Source organism: Myiozetetes cayanensis, unplaced genomic scaffold (assembly GCF_022539395.1).
Source record: "Myiozetetes cayanensis isolate MyiCay16 unplaced genomic scaffold, myiCay2020 scf26, whole genome shotgun sequence".
In the NCBI taxonomy this organism is placed as follows: Eukaryota; Metazoa; Chordata; class Aves; order Passeriformes; family Tyrannidae; genus Myiozetetes; species Myiozetetes cayanensis.
In genome coordinates, this window is record NW_026087477.1 from 3743289 (window position 1) to 3758469 (window position 15181).

Here is a 15181-nt window from a genome sequence, read left to right on the forward strand (position 1 = left end):
TGCAGGTCTGGGTGTCCGACTGTGCCAGGGCCACGCTGCTGCCCTGTCCCGCTGTGCCCCTGTCCCCCAGCGGGGTCGTGTCATGGCGAGGGCGATCAGGCCCCCCGGCAGTACCGCGGGTCTTTATTGAATTGCTCAGTTACAGCAAGCTCGGCTCCAGTGGGGAGCAGCGGGGGTCCTGGGGCAGCAGGGGTCCCAGGGCCAGCCCCAGACCCCCCCATCCAGATCGACTTCTCCACAGGGCACCACCCCCAGGGATCCGGGGCCAGCCCTGCCCTGATGCTCTGACACTCCCCAGCACCCACTGTCCTGTGGGATGGTGACACCATGGCAGTGGGCAGGATGTGCCCAGGCCTCCCCTGTGCAGCTCCGGGGGTCCAGGGTGCCCCGAAGCCCTGTAACCCCAGGTCGTGTTGCAGTGATGACTGGGGAGGGGTCTTGAGGGTCCATGGAGCACCATGCCCTGCTCAGACAGCGCTCTCCTGGTAGCTGTCATCCTCCAGGAACGTGCTCAGCCTCCTCCCAGGGCTGGGGGCCACATCCTGCCCTGGCTCCACAGCCTCCCCGGGGTCCCCGTCACTCTGCTCCTGGGCGAAGTGCACGAAGACCTGCGGGGATGGCGGGATGAGAGACAGTGCCATGGGACCCCCACCCACACCCCCACACCGTGCCCCGTCACCTGGTCGAGGGTGGTCTGGGACACCGAGTAGTCCTCGATGTGGCAGGGCCCGCAGTGGGCGGCCAGGAGGCTGAAGACGGTGGCCAGGGAGGCGGCGCGGGCGGGCAGGTGGTAGCGCAGCAGCCCCCCGTGCCGCTCCCGCAGCACGATGGTGGGGAAGTGCTGCTGCAGCAGGGCCTGCACCGCCGCCGGGCCGGGGCCCCCCGCCCGCACCACCACCGTGTACCCGTCCCCAAACCTGCGGGGACAGGGGACACCGCTGCGGGCACCGGCTGCAGCCCCCGCCTCAGGGATCCCCCCCGAGCTGCCCACCCCGGTACCTGTTCTTGAGGTGCTGGACGCTGCCCAGGCAGCGGAACCGGCCGTTGACCATGATGGCCATCCTGGTGCAGAGCGCCTCACACTCCTCCATGCTGGGGGGCACGCGTGAGACCCCCGGGGCAGAGGGGAGCTCCCCTCTGGGGAATTCCCGGGGGCAGAGGGGTTGCTCCCCAGTGTGGGGGCTGCAGACCCGGGTGGGGGATCACCTGTGAGACGTGAGCACCACGGAGCGGCCGTCCCGGATGACGCCCAGGATGCGTTCCCACAGGAACCGCCGGGCTTGCGGGTCCATCCCCGTCGTGGGCTCATCCTGCAACGGCCCCAGCTCAGGGTCAGCCCAGGCAGGACCCTGGTGCTGCTGTGGGACCCCCCGCCACCCCCCTCACCAGGAAGACGACAGGGGGGCAGCCGAGGAGGGCGATGGCCGTGGAGAGCTTGCGTTTGTTGCCCCCGCTGTACTTGCCCGCGGGCCGGTCCGCGTGCGGGCCCAGCCCCAGGGCAGTGATGCCCCACTGAGCCACCTGCCAGAGACAGAGGGGGTGAGGACGTGAGGGTGGGGGTCTCCTGGGCTGGGGGGGGCTGGGGTGCAGGCCCTACCCTGGGGGTCTCCTCCTCCGGGACCCCACGCAGGCGACTGTAGAACTCCAGGTGCTCCCGCCCCGTCAGCAGGTCCGTGATGGCATCGAACTGGGGACAGTAACCCATGTGCTGGTGCACAGACTGGAGGTCGGTGAGCACGCTGTGGGACAGGGACAGGTGAGCACGTCGTGGGGGATGCTGCAGGGACACTGTAGGAATAGGGATGAGCAGCTGCAGGGATGAGGATAAGGATGAGGATGAAGGTGAGCACAAGCACACTGCAAGAACCAGGACCAGAAGGAGCACAGGATGAGGATGATGGCACAGGTGCTGTGGGGATGAGGAGAGGGGGAGCAGCTGTGAGGTCCCTGCATTCACCACCTGTGCCCCTTCAGCCAGGCCTCCCCCAGCGTCACCTCCGTGTCCCCCGTCAGCATCTTGAAGGTCGACGTCTTCCCGGCACCGTTCACCCCCAGGAGGCCAAAGCACTGTGGGGACAGAGCAGGGTCACCAGCAGCCCTGGCCCTGCCCATGGTGCCGTCCATCCGTCTGTCTGTCCCTCACCTCTCCGGGGGGGATGGCCACGCAGAGCCGGTCCACGGCCGGAGCCTTCCTGCGCCGGTACACCTGCGTGGGGACAGGGGCAGCGCTGGGTGCTCCCTCCCTCACCGGGGGCCGGGGGCTGCAGGGGGCTGGAGCCCACAGCAGGGTGGGGCAGGGGCCGGCCCTAAAGCCCACCTTGGTCAGGTCCTTCAGCAGCAGGAGGTGGCCCTGAGGGGGGCTGCTGCCCACCCTCGCCCGCTCCCTGGCCACGTCCTGGTCTTCGTCCCCCAGCGAGGGCAGCTCCGGAGCCCGCGGCCTGGGGGAACAGCGGCAGGGGCGCATCCAGGGCTGCCCATCCACGGGAACCCCCAGGCACCCCCTGGCCGGTGCTCACCCCAGCCGCAGGAAGAAGCGGTACTGCAGCAGGAGGGTGAAGATGAAGAAAACAATGCCCTCGACGGCCATGGCGAACATGTTCTTCCCCGCCAGCTCCCAGGACAGGGGGGACAAGAAACGCCTGTCCCCTGTGAGCACAAGAGCGCAGGTAGGAGAGGTGAATGCCTGAGCTGGCCAGGCTTTGGGGAGGGGGAGCAGCCCTGACACCCCCTGACTCACCAAACCTCTCAAAGGCATCAGCCATCGCCTGGTTCTTCACCATGTCGATGAGGCCTCGGCCCAGGCAGAAGTGGGGGAAGATGAGGAAAACCTTCTTCAGGACACGGTTGATGTCATTGAGGTTCTGCCGGGGCAGTGAAGAGAGGGGTGAGTCAGCTGGCACTGGCCCCACGGGGGTGGGACAGGGGGTCCAGGGCATCCCAAGGCTCACCTGGTCCACGAAGAGCTCCAGCACAAAGGTGGCCACACTGCCATTGATGCCAATGAAGAGGTTGATGCAGGTCAGGGCCACGTAGGCAGTGCTGGGGATGCTGAAGAGGAAGGAGGCTGGGTACATCAGGGGGTGATGGACCAGCTGCAAGGGAGGAAGGCAGGGGCTGGCTGAGATGCACCTCCTATCCTGGGGGACACGAAACACCACCCACCCCCCAGCACCACAATCCCCCTCATCCCGGCTGCCCCCAGCCCCCTCAGAGCCCCCTGTGGCCCCCTCGCCCCCGCTGGGCTCTGCTGCCCCGTCACCCGTAGAGCAGCAGCAGCAGCACCAGGGAGGGCAGGTTGTCTGAGGACACGTAGGATTTCTGCTGGAAGCAGAGGAAGATGAGGATGACCAGCAGTGCGGGCACCAGGTAGTTGCACTGTGGGGACAGAGAAGCCAGGAAAAGGTCAGGGGTGGGACCTGCTCCCCCTGGAACTGGTCCCTGTCCCCATCCCCATCCCCACCATGTCCCAGGCGAAGTTGCCCAGCCAGTAGGTGAGGGGCTTCATCCCGCTGACAAACTGCAGGTGCTTGGCCTTGCTGACCCGCTCCTCGATGAGGAAGACGACGAAGCTGGCCGGGACGAAGGACATGGCAAAGATCACGCAGATGGAGACCAGCACGTCCACGGAGGTGGCCATCCTGCCATGGAGGGGAGGGCTCAGCGGGGGCCGGAGAGTCTGTGGGATCCCTGTCCCCGGCACTCACAGGGCGGCCTCGGAGAGCTGCTCCTTGGTGAGGTTGAGGGGGTGGTTGGTGGCCGTGATGCCGAAGCGCGTGGGGTCGGTGCCGGGGGGCAGCCGGGCACGCAGCAGCCCATTGCTGGCCACGTTGAGGAAGGAGACCATGGCGTGCCAGCCCTTGTTGTTGAACCAGACCTGCAGCACAGGGGGGCCTGGCAGTTTAGAGTCCCCCACCCGCCCTGGCACTGCCCTGGCTGTGCCCACAGCACCCCAATCCCCACCGGCTGTGCCACCCACTCCCCTCCAGCCTTTTGGTCCTTCTGGGCCGCTCCACCCCCGGAGGGGACCCAGGTGCCACATCCCCGCTGCCCCCCAGCTCTCACCCCCAGGGGACCCCCAGCCCTGGGTGCACCTTGATGTTCCTGCGGGCATCCAAACCCTCGATGAAGCGGCTGATGTTGGCCAGGAGCCGATCCGAGGGGCTGCCCTGGGTGTGGGAACAGGGTGAGGAGGGGGCTCCTGGCACCAGGACAGGGGAGCCGGGCTGGGGGCCTGAGCCCAGCCGTACCGGGGTGATGTTGAGCAATGCCCGGAGCTCCAGCACCGCCTGATCCACCTCTGCCACCGATGGCAGGGCCTGGGAGCCGCCAGCACCCAGGGAGAAACCCCCGTACCTGTGAGAGAAACGGGGCTTCAAACCTGCCGGAGATGCCCCCACTGCCAGCGTGCCGGGAGCTGGGCTCCAGGACCCACATGGGGCCTTTCCAGCCCAGGAGAGTCTACGGTTCTGTAATTCTATCAAACCTGCCACCCACTGCCCACTGCCATCCTTGCCCAGACTCAACCCCCCACCTGCCCAGATGCCGTGGTGAGGGGCACAAGGCGGAGGGCTGAGGCTGCATGGATGTCAGCTCTGCCCAGTGATCACTCAGGTTCTCCCCAGCCCCAACGGGCATCTCCTGCCTCACCCCAGCTCAGCTGTGCCAGCCTCCAGCCCCTGCCCAGCTCACCTCTGCTCGTTCACCCACTTCTTGTTCCTCAGCCTGAAAGAAATGGGGGGCAGAAACCCCCCGAGGGGATGTGAGGACAGTGCCTGCTCAGCTGGCCACACTCCCATCAGTGTCCTCTTCCCCTGTGGTTTGGTCCACAGTGTCCCTCCCTGCTGCCACCATGGTGGCAGCCTGTGCCAACGCCCTGCCACCTTCCCCAGGTGTCCCTAGGGTGTTCCCTCGGTGTCCCCACTGTGTTCCTGCAGTGTCCCTGGGTGTTCCCAGCCCCAGCACTCACTCCTGCCGGATGATCTGGGGGTAGGTCTTCACCAGGTAGTCGGAGATGTTCCTGCCCGTCAGGTTCTGCAGGATGTCCCCTGTGCCCCTCTGCACCTGGGGATGGACAGACGGGCTGGAAGGACACCCAGCCCCGTGGCCTCGCCTGCCCCCACACCCAGCAGTGCCGGAGCCCTGGGGCTGCCCCCGCTGGGCTGGGGGTTACCTGGGGCGGAGGGAGCCCCCCGGCCCCCTCGGGACACTCGGGCAGCATCCTGTGTGCCCCCGGGCCACTGCACTGACACGGCGGGGACGGCTCAGCCTGTGTCCAGTTCCCACGCCACAGCACTTCCAGCAGGGACGGGGGGGCTGAGGGGGCCGAGAAGCCATCGGGGTGGGAAGCTGGTGGGCACAGCCCCATCCTGGGCACGCGGGGAGAGAAACCTTCCGTTAGCAGTCTGGTGTGAGCCAGAGGCACCGGGACCCACCACGAGGATGGCTGGGGGTCCCATGGCATCGCACCGGACAGCAGGGCTGCTCTGAGGGGAGGCGGGCACCGAGGTGGGGTCAAGGCCTGCTGTCCCCCCCAGCCCCCATCCCCTGGACACTCACGTCTCTCCCGCCTCCTTCATGCACTTGGTGCCGAAGCCGGGCTCGGCCAGGAGCGCATCCAGCAGCCGGGCAGTGTCGGGGTCCCCTGGGGCGTCGTTGCTGCCAGGAGACACAGGAGTGAGCTGGTGGCAGTGTGGGACGGGGGACACGGGGTGGGCAGCGGGCTGGGAACACACCTGAAGAAGGTGAACTGCTGCCCGTACATCCAGGGCTGGAGCTGCAGCGGCGGGTACTTCCCGAAGGGCGGCACGATGAGGCTGAAGAGCAGCGCGATGCAGACGAAGACGGCGGGGAGGACGATCTGGGGGACCCAGGGTCAGGGTGGGCTCCACTTGCCCTGCCCCATCGCCTCCCCACGGCCCCATCCCGGTCCCACCTGCGCGAAGAAGCCGCGGGTGCTGCGCCGAGCGTGGAGCATCCTCTTGGTGAAGAGCGCGCGGAGCTGGCGGCAGACGAGCGCCCAGCCCCTCACCCTGCCGCAGGCCTGCGCCGCCCCCCGCAGCAGGTCTGTCTCCCGGGGCTCCTCCGCTGCCGGGGCACAGACAGGTCTGGCAAGGGGCTCGTGCCAGCCAGGGCGCGGGAGGACAGGGTGGGTGCTGGCAGAGGCATCCCCCGCCTCAGCAGGGATGGCACGTGCATGCAGGAGCCCCCCAGCCCCCTGGCCCCCAGCTCCTACCTCGCCGTGCTCCTTTGGCTCAATGTAAAGGAGAGCAGAGAGGGGTTACAGCCCTGCAGTGCTGTCCCGGTTGGGGTCAGCACCCATCCAGGCACCCCAAACCATCACAGCCCCCCAGGCTCCTGTGGCTGCCCCCACGCCAGCTCTACCTCCAGGAGGAGGGGGATATTGCCTCCCGGGATTTCATGTCCCATCCCAACCCTTGCACACATCTGGGCTCCCCCAAACCCACCCTCATCCTGGATCCTGGCTCTGGGGGCACCCCAAAACTGGGAGGTAGCAATGCTGCACGAGGGTCCCTGAGCACCCCCTGCCCGAAGGGATGCCTGCCTGGATGGACATGTGCCACGGCCCCAGCCCTAAGGGGTGGAGGTGGGGAACACCCAGCAGCAGCTCAGGAGTCCCAGCTCCCCCCTCCTTACCCAGCTCCCCATCGGCCACGTCTGCGTCCTCCACCTTGCCGGGAGCTGCTCCTCTCCTGGTGCCTGCCAAAAGGGGGATGAGATGCCAGGGTGGGACCCATGTTACAGGCTGTGACACCTCCCTGCACCCACAGGTGCTCCCAGTAGGGATCCTTGCCCTGGGAGGGACACGTGGTGCACTAAGGCTCCCCCCCTCCCTCTGTTCTGGGCTGCTGAGCATCTCCTCAGCCCCCCTTGCACCCCAGAGCTCAGCTCCAGCCAGGACTGAGGGGTTTTACCTGCAGTGTCAGTGTCCAGCCCTGTGTCCTCAGCCACCTTCAGGAAGATCTGGGGGGTGGGGAGCTGGTGTTAAACACGACACCAGTTCCCACAGCCCAGCGAGGGAAAGCCCTTGGTCGTGGGCAGGAACCCCAGGAGCCACAGGCAGCCCCGCTGGGTACCTCTTCCAGGGTGGTGTCGGAGATGCCGTAGCTGGAGACCCCCAGCTCCCCCAGGCGCGCATCCAGCTCGCGGAACAGCTCCCCGAAGGCCCCGTCCCGGGCCCCGCTGTAGGGCAGGACAAAGAGCACCTCGTGCCCGATGTCCTCCACCAGCCGGGAGCCAGGCACCAGCTTCTGGATCAGTGCAGACAGCTGGGCCACATCTGGGGGAACAGGGAGGGCTGGAAACCTGGGCCAGGAGCCACTGGTTGGCACAGCTGGATGTGCCCAGCATCCCAACCTTAGGGTCCCTGGGAGAGCTGCAGGGGATGGGGACCCCCTTCTGCCCCACCAGTGCAGGGGGGCCAGGAGCCAGCGGCAGGGCTGGCATTCCCAGCCCCCACAGCTGACAGGGGAAATATGGGGAGTAGCTCGGGGGGAACCACGGGGGCCAGGACCCTCACCCACGGCGCTGGCCTCGCTGCCCCGCTCGCTGCCCAGGCCCGTGTCGCTACTGCGCTCTGAGTCACTGCCATCCTGTGGGAAAAGGCAGCCAGAATCTGGCACCCCATGCCAGGACCCGGCCCCCATTGCCCCCCAGTCCCCGGATGGATGCACTGGTTGCCCCTGGCAGAAGCTCCTCGGGGCTGAGGGACCCACCTTCTTCGTGGCGCCAGGGACAGCACCGGTGCTACCGCCTGTCCCGCTCCGCTCCCGCTTCACCAGGGTGAGGTGGTACCCGGTGCCCAGCCGGGCCTTGAGGAAGAGGGGGGACCCGCAGCAGCAGAGCCGGCCCTGCGAGATGATGGCAGTGCGGTCCCCGAGCAGCTCCGCCTCGTCCATGTAGTGGGTGGACAGGATGATGGTGCGGCCTGGGGACAGGGAGGGGATTTGATCCAGGACCCTCCTGCTGCTCCCCCCAGCTTGGGTTTTCCCACCAGCACATCTCTGTGCTCCCCCAGGCTGGAGGGCTCAGAGGGAGAAGTGGGCACAGGGGCTCCCCCAGCTCAGCCCCAGCCCCGACCTTTGCGGTACTTGAGCAGCAGCTCCCAGATGCTGCGGCGGGAGAAGGGGTCCACGCCGGCCGTGGGCTCGTCCAGGACGACCACGCGGGAGCCGCCCACGAAGGCGATGGCCACCGAGAGCTTGCGCTGCATCCCGCCTGCAGAGGGACAGCGTTGGGGGCACCCGGGGCCGCTGAATCCTGCCTGGGCACCCGTCCTGTCCCCCGCACGCACCAGAGAGGTTCCTGGTCTGCTCCCGGCGCTTGTGGGGCAGCCCCGTGTCCTGGAGCAGCTGCTCCATCTCCTCCTGCACCTCCTGCTCCGAGAGCCCCTTCAGCCGCCCGTAGAACCAGACGTGCTCCTCCACTGTCAGGCTGGGGGGGCAGGGTGAGGGAGACAGGGGTGAGGGGGTCAGGGATTGAGGGGGACAGCCCAGCATCACTCCCCCGCATGCCCACCCCTGCCTACATGTTGAAGAGCACGTTGTGCTGGGGACACATCCCCATGGATTTGCGGATGCTGTCAATATCAGAGCGGATGTCCAAGCCCAGGATATAGGCGGTGCCCGAGGTGGGGGGCAGGAGGCCAGTTAGGATGGACCTGGATGGGGGAGTGGTGGAGAAAGGTGGTCATGGAGCACAGGAGCAGCAGGGCTGGAGGCTGGGGTGCTCTGTCCTACACGGGGACCCAGGTGAGACAGGGCCGAGCTCAGCTCCTGTCCCCAGCCATGGCCACACAGCCCCCCAGGCTCACATGGTGGTGGTCTTCCCGGCGCCATTGTGGCCCAGGAAGGACGTGATCTGCCCCTCGTAGAAGTCCAGGCTCAGCCCGTTGACGGCCGCACGGCCACTGCTGCCATAAACCTTCACCAGGTTGCGGATGGAGACGCCAGGCTGGAGCTGGGCAGGCGGCTCCTCCACCAGCACTGGAAGCCACCATGGGGTCATGTCCCGGGCAGGACCCCTCGCTGGGAGCTGGACCCATTGCCACAGGGGGCAGGACCTTCCACTGGAGGGCAAGGCCCAGGCTGGAGAGCTCCAGCCCTGCTCCACGGCCGCTGCCCTCGGCCACGAGGCTCTGGGATGGGCAGGGACTCACCTTGGGGTGCAGTCAGGGGGCTGGTGGGGCACAGGGGGTGCCCAGCTGAGGACAACTCTCCAAACCAGTAGCTCTTCAGGAAGGGGAAATTCCAGGGCTTGGGGATCCCATACTGACCTGCAGCAGAGGGGGCTGAGTGGGGCCAGGGCTGGGGGGCTGCCAGGGGCCGGGGGGGCTGTGCTCACCTGGGAAGACGCCCTCAATGTACCAGGTGGCCAGGCCATAGAGGACGGCGTCCAGCAGCAGCAGCCCCATGGCCGCTGCGAAGTTGTAGGGGTCTCCTGGCACGGGGCTGGCACCCAGGTTGTGCCACTGGATGCCCACTCCCTGCTCTTCATAGAGGGAGAAGTAATCGCAGCCAAAGCCAAAGGCCACGGGGGACAGCAGGCTCTGGGGGTGGCGAGAACAGCAGTGTGGGCAAAGAGCAGCCCAGGGGGTGCAGCCCAAAGCCCCCTGCCCAGGGCAGCGGGGAGGGGCCGCTCACCACGAGGACGCGGAGCGGGAAGGTGATGTAGTCGCGCCAGGCGACGCACAGCACGTAGGGCAGGTACAGCGAGAAGTAGATGATGCCACCGCACGCCGAGGCCAGGTTGGCGCGGAGGAAGAAGGTGCTGATGAGGAAGCACTGGCTGATGGTGGCCACTGAGAAGGTGCCGAGGAACAGGAAGATGACGGCCGGGTCGCTGTAGGGCAGGATGTTTCCCAGCTGTGGACGGAGGCAGGTTGGATCCTGCAGAGCCCCCCGTGCTGGCTCCCAGTCCCAGTGCTCCCGGTGCCAACTGCACTGTCCCCTGAGACCTGCAACCTGCCTTGAGGATGAGGACGAGGAGGGCACAACTGAGGAGGAAGGGGATGAAGCTGCTGAGGAACCAGCTGAGCCAGAGGATGCCACTGCTTAGCCCCATGGTCTTCATGGTCTCCTTGAGACGTGTCTCCTTCTCGTGCACTACCCCCTTGATGATCATAGCCACTGAGTAGATCCAGGCCAGCGTCATGAAGAGGGGCAGCGAGCGGTTCAGGACCCGCAGGAACCTGGGGAGATGCCACCAGCCCTTCCACGCCCCGCCCAACAGCCCTGGGCCACCGCAGGGCCAGGGACAGTGGGACACGCCCAGCCCTGTGCCATCTCTCCAGGGCAGTGATGCTGTAGGATGCTCAGATGCGTCCCCTGCAGCACTGAGGGGTCACTCGAGGGTCCCAGGGGGCCAGGGCTGTCCCTCGCCCACTCACACATCGTCCACGTAGCAGGGATAGGGCATTTGCTGGACATAGACCCCTGTCCGTGGGGCAGCCCCGGTCTGCACCCGCACCACCGCCTGCTCCACCAGGTCCTGCACGTAGATGAAGCCCCCCCAGACGTAGCGCAGGTCACTGAAGGGGTCAGCTGCGGGGCCTGGGTCCCAAAACCTGGGGGCAGAGCACAGTGCTGGAAGCAGGAACACCCCACCACGGGCACAGGCTGCTTGGGAGGCCACAGAGACCAGCAGGGCGGGTGTGCCCCAACCTGTCCTTGATCTTGTTGGTCCTCGTGACATCGTCGATGTCCATGCGGATCTTGTAGCGGACATGGGGGGGCAGTGTGGGGGCTGTGGCGTTGATGGGAGGTTGGAAAACCACAGCTGCCCAAAACTGCTGCTCCTCCAGCAGCTCCAGGGCCCGGGCGACCAGCTGCTCCTCGGTGGCCACCGCTTCGATCTTGTCCAGGCAGACGCACTGCGGGAGGGCAGGCAGGGCTCAGCAGGCACGGGGGCACAGGCAGGGCAGGCAGGGCTCAGCCATGCAGGGGGCCAGCCTGCCCACAGGGCAGGGACACTCACCTCCATGAACTGCGACAGGGTGCTCAGGACCGTGTCCACATCAGCGTACACCTGGTGCCAGGTGAGCCCCGGCCCGGCCGCCGGCCCCGCCAGGAACGTGGCCAGCTCCGACACCTTCCAGGAGGTGCCGTTGAGGAACCCGTCCAGGAGCTGGGCTGTGCCCGGGGCCAGCAGCAGGTCCTGCAAAGCACCAGGGTACCAGGGACCATGCAGCCCACCCTGCTCCAGTTGCCACCTCACTCCTGCCCAGAAGCCCCAGCTGCCCCCCACCACACCCCATCCTGCACCCCACAGCAGCCTGGTCTCCAATGGGAGGGATCTGGGGTCACACACCTGGAGCACCTGCATCTCCAGGCTGCTGTTGAGGATGGTGTAGATCCGGGGTCCCAGCTCCTGCCAGGCGCTCCCCACCTCTCCCAGTACTGCCAGCTCCCGGAAGGTCCGATTCACCTGGGTGAGAGGGATGAGGCAGGTCCTGGTTGGGACCCCCTCAATTCCTCCCCCAGGCCCCTCACAGCCCCCACTCACCTCGGCCATGACGCTGTCGGGGCCGGGCCCGGGTGGCGAGTACAGGATCTTGCCCACAAAGAGGGGCTTGATGCCCCTCCAGAAGATCTGTGAGAAGGGGTTGGACTCCAGGCTGCGGAGCAGCTCCCGGCAGAAGGGACCTGGGGGGTGCAAAGCTGAGCCCTCATCACCAGCCCCCCATCCCTGTCCCCAACGCCTCCCCCAGCCCCTGGTCGAGCCCTCACAGCCCCCTGCAGCCCCTGCTCACTGCTGCTGCCCGAGGCCACGGATCTCCGCTCCGAGCTGTTGCGGTCCAGGAAGGCTTTGACGTCGTTGTCCTCGTACCAGTTGAGGGAGGGGATCCTGAGCCCCCCACCCTCGGGGTGACCGCAGGCGATGCGTGACAGGGCTGTGAATGCACCCACACCGGGGGTGCTGGTGTTGGGGGCCCTCAATTCCTCGAGCTCCCGCTGCAGCTCAGCCAGGCTGGTCATGGAGGAGATCTGGGGAGAGCGGGATGGGGAGTGGAGTGGGGCAGCAGGGATAGGGGCACCCAGGGACAGTGTGGGGGTGCATAGGGGGCATAGGAAGTGGGGGGTACCTCCTCCATCAGGGATGTTGCATCCCGCAGGAAGGTGCCCAAGGCTTCCACAGTGCCAGCAATTCCACCCACGTCTGGGCTCAGCTGTTCCTACAGGGGGACATGGAAAGGAGTGACAGCCACTCCGGATGGGCCAGGAGTCTCTGCCCCAATGCCCCCCAGAACCCAGCACCTGGCCAAGCTGGGAGCTCACCGCCACGAGCCGTGGGAAGTCCAACTGGGAGAGGAAGGAGCCCTCCATGGCTCGGAGCTGGGCGCTGGGCAGGGCACAGAGCCCTCGCTGCAGGCGCTGAGTGGAAGCAGCGTCGTCCCCCGCCAGGAATCCCCCCAGCTCCGAGGCGTTGCAGACCAGGGCCTTCAGTGGGAGGCGAATGCTCGCCAGGGAGAACTGGAGGGAGAGGGAGGTCACGATGCAGCCACTGGCACTGCGGGCACTGGGAGAGGGCACTGGGAGAGGGTACCATGCTGACACTCACGATGCGGGGGCTGAGCCGAGCCCCCATCAGCTCATCCACCAGCGCCGGGGCCAGAGATGTGTTGGTCCGCAGGAACCGCGAGAAAGTCTCGTTCTCCCTCAGGTACTCCCTCACCGGCAGGGCTGGGGGGGCAGGGGTCAGCCAAGGGGTCTCGCTTCCCCGGCACCCCCCCCTCCCGGTGCTCACCCCTCCGCTGGTTCCCGCTGTCCCGGAGCCGGCGCAGGCTGGGCAGGAGCCGGGCGAAGCTGCGCAGGAGCCGCTGCCCATCGGAGCGGAGCAGGGCCTGCCGGGCTTCGGCCAGGAGGCGGGAGAGGCTGTGGGACACGGGGTGGACGGTGAGACCCTGGCCCAGCCCCACTCTGTTCCTCAGTCCCCCGGCCCCTCCGCTCACATGGAGCCGTCAAAGTTGCCCACCACGCCGGGGGCCTCTCCCGCCGTGGGGTGCCGGAAGCAGGGGTTGTTCATGTTGCAGATGATGCCCTGGAGCCAGGACAGGGTCCCCGCCGAGGGCAATGCCTTGTTGGGGAAGTGGCCTGCAGGAGAAAGAGGCAGGTCCAGGGGGGCATCATGGGATCCCCAGGACTCCCCACACACACCAGAGCAGGGAGATGCCAGCGGGTCCCCACGCTGCGATCACCTCCTCTGTTTGTCTCCCCTGGTGCCACCTCACAGGGCTCCCATACAGGGGCACACAGGGTGGTCCCAGGCAGGCACAGGGGGCTCATTACCAACCCAGAGGGTGGTCCAGCAGGGGACACTCACACTCATGCTGCTTGAAGGGTGGGTGAGATCGTCGCACCGAGATCAAGATGAGGAAGAGGAAGAGCGGCCACAGGATCTCGATGGCCAGCTGGATCTGGGGGAGACCCGCAGTTGGGGGAAACTCTGTCACCATCATTGCCCAGAGCTCTGCCTGCCCCTGTGCTAGGACCCAGCGGCTCAGAGTGCCCCACACCCCAGTCCCCCACTCACCCGCTGCCGCCGGCGGTAGGTGAAGTTCTTCCAGAGCAGCAGCCCCAGCTGGGTGCCCCAGCTGGCCATGGCGGGCCCTGCTCGGCTCCGGCTGCGGGGAGAGCAGGGGGTTCAGCCCCAAGCTGGGGGCGACTGCGGGGCTCTCACTTCCCTCTGGGTCATGGCTTATCCCACCCCGGGCACAGTGCCGGGCACAGGGCTGAGCTCAGGGGCTGGCAGGAGCTGGACGGCATTCCTGCAGAAAAGCTCCTTTCCGGAGCTAATGCCTCAAATTCCGTTCTTTCCTAAACCAAAAGCAGCAGAATTGGGCACGAGCTTTGTCCAGGAGCCATGAGCAGGATTCGCAGCCCAGCACAGGGTGCGGCTCCAAACCCTGGGCAGCCCGGGGGAGGCGGGGAGCTGCCCGTGCCCCAGTTTTCCCATGGGAGGGGTGTGGGTGGGTGTTTCTGTGAGACCCTCAAGCACCCCAGGGGAGGAATTGTGCTGGTGCAGCGGGCTCGAGGCGCGAGTTCCCACACCCGGGCCCAGTGGGTACCTCCCGAGCTGCGCTGGGACCCCAGAGCTTCAGCTCCATCCCTTCCCAGCGCCAACCCGGTTTCTGCCAGCGCCTAGGAATTCACTCACCCCTGGAGAGGGGCCAGCAGCTCCCGGGCAGGGCAGCAAAGCGCTGCCAAGGCGCTTCCGTGCCCAGCCCGGTGGCGGCACGACCCAACCCGCAGCATTCCGCCCGGTGAACCCACCCACGCCCCGAGAGATCCGAGCTCCGGGGCGGCTCCCCGGTCCCCGCGAGCCGGGGACACGCCGGGCCCCCCTTGCTGCGGGTTTGCCCTCGGAGCCGGGGAAGCCGCGGACTCACCCGCTGCCCCGCGCCCGCCGCCGCCCGTCCGCCTGCGGAGCTAAGCCGGGTCCCGGGCACAGCCGGGATAAGCGGGCACCGGGCAGCGGGATTAGGATCCCGGCTGGAAAATCCGCCTAATCGGCCTGCGGGGCCGGACGTGAGCGGGGGTCGGGGCCAGGATTCCTCCGGGGGTGCACCGGGGCAGATGGGGTGACACGAGGGAACAGGGACGGCTGCCGGGGTGAGGGTGTCCAGGGAACCGGGGGTGCTGAGGCACTTTTCGGGACAAAACAGCCACAGAACCCGGGATCCTCCCAGGGGGATTCGCCTGGGAATCTGCTCACTCATCCCACGAGGACAAACATGCCGCGTCGCTGCAACTGAGAGGACCGGCGGATCCCACGCCCCCGGCATCCCGCCACCCGGCATCCCCCGGCCCCGGCGCCCCCCGACCCGGTTCCGCCCCACGGAGCCCCGCTCTGGAAGGGGTGCGGAGTCACCGGGAGGCGGACGGGCCGTGGGAACGTGGGCGCAGCCCGGGGAACACACGGACAGCCCAGGGTGGGTCATGGGAACAGCTCGAGGGGACGACGAGGACAGCCCAGGGGGGAGATGGGGACAGCTCGGGGGTACAGTGGGGACACGGGGACAGCCACGGGGGGGGATGGGGAGGTGCGGACAGCCCCGGAAAGATGCTGCGAGGCCGAGAGCAGCAGCCAGGACACAGCCCCTCCTTTCCCCCCCGCAGCCCCCGGCCCGGGACCCCCGTTACCTTCTGCCGCCGCGCGGCCCCTT

At 67.3% G+C, this 15181-nt stretch overlaps 1 protein-coding gene across 1 annotated transcript; it reads right to left on the reverse strand.

The window, feature by feature from the left end:
• Positions 1-102: 102 nt before the first annotated feature.
• On the reverse strand, positions 103-14522 carry ABCA7 (ATP binding cassette subfamily A member 7). Its single transcript, XM_050321179.1, is given in 52 exon segments — positions 103-608; positions 680-917; positions 1000-1092; positions 1207-1310; positions 1387-1521; positions 1598-1739; positions 1961-2067; positions 2144-2206; positions 2318-2438; positions 2517-2646; positions 2738-2861; positions 2949-3076; positions 3079-3092; positions 3260-3375; positions 3461-3638; positions 3705-3874; positions 4092-4166; positions 4248-4353; positions 4690-4722; positions 4967-5061; positions 5171-5366; positions 5557-5655; positions 5733-5857; positions 5933-6084; positions 6233-6250; positions 6655-6717; positions 6933-6981; positions 7095-7297; positions 7538-7610; positions 7734-7945; positions 8098-8235; positions 8312-8451; positions 8546-8677; positions 8831-9002; positions 9176-9292; positions 9361-9565; positions 9660-9881; positions 9985-10207; positions 10406-10582; positions 10680-10888; positions 10993-11172; positions 11326-11442; positions 11521-11660; positions 11768-12002; positions 12101-12190; positions 12294-12488; positions 12577-12698; positions 12763-12890; positions 12968-13109; positions 13339-13432; positions 13549-13832; positions 14405-14522. Coding segments are annotated over 51 exon segments (6750 nt in total). The 5' UTR covers positions 13618-13832; positions 14405-14522; the 3' UTR covers positions 103-467.
• Positions 14523-15181: the final 659 nt, after the last annotated feature.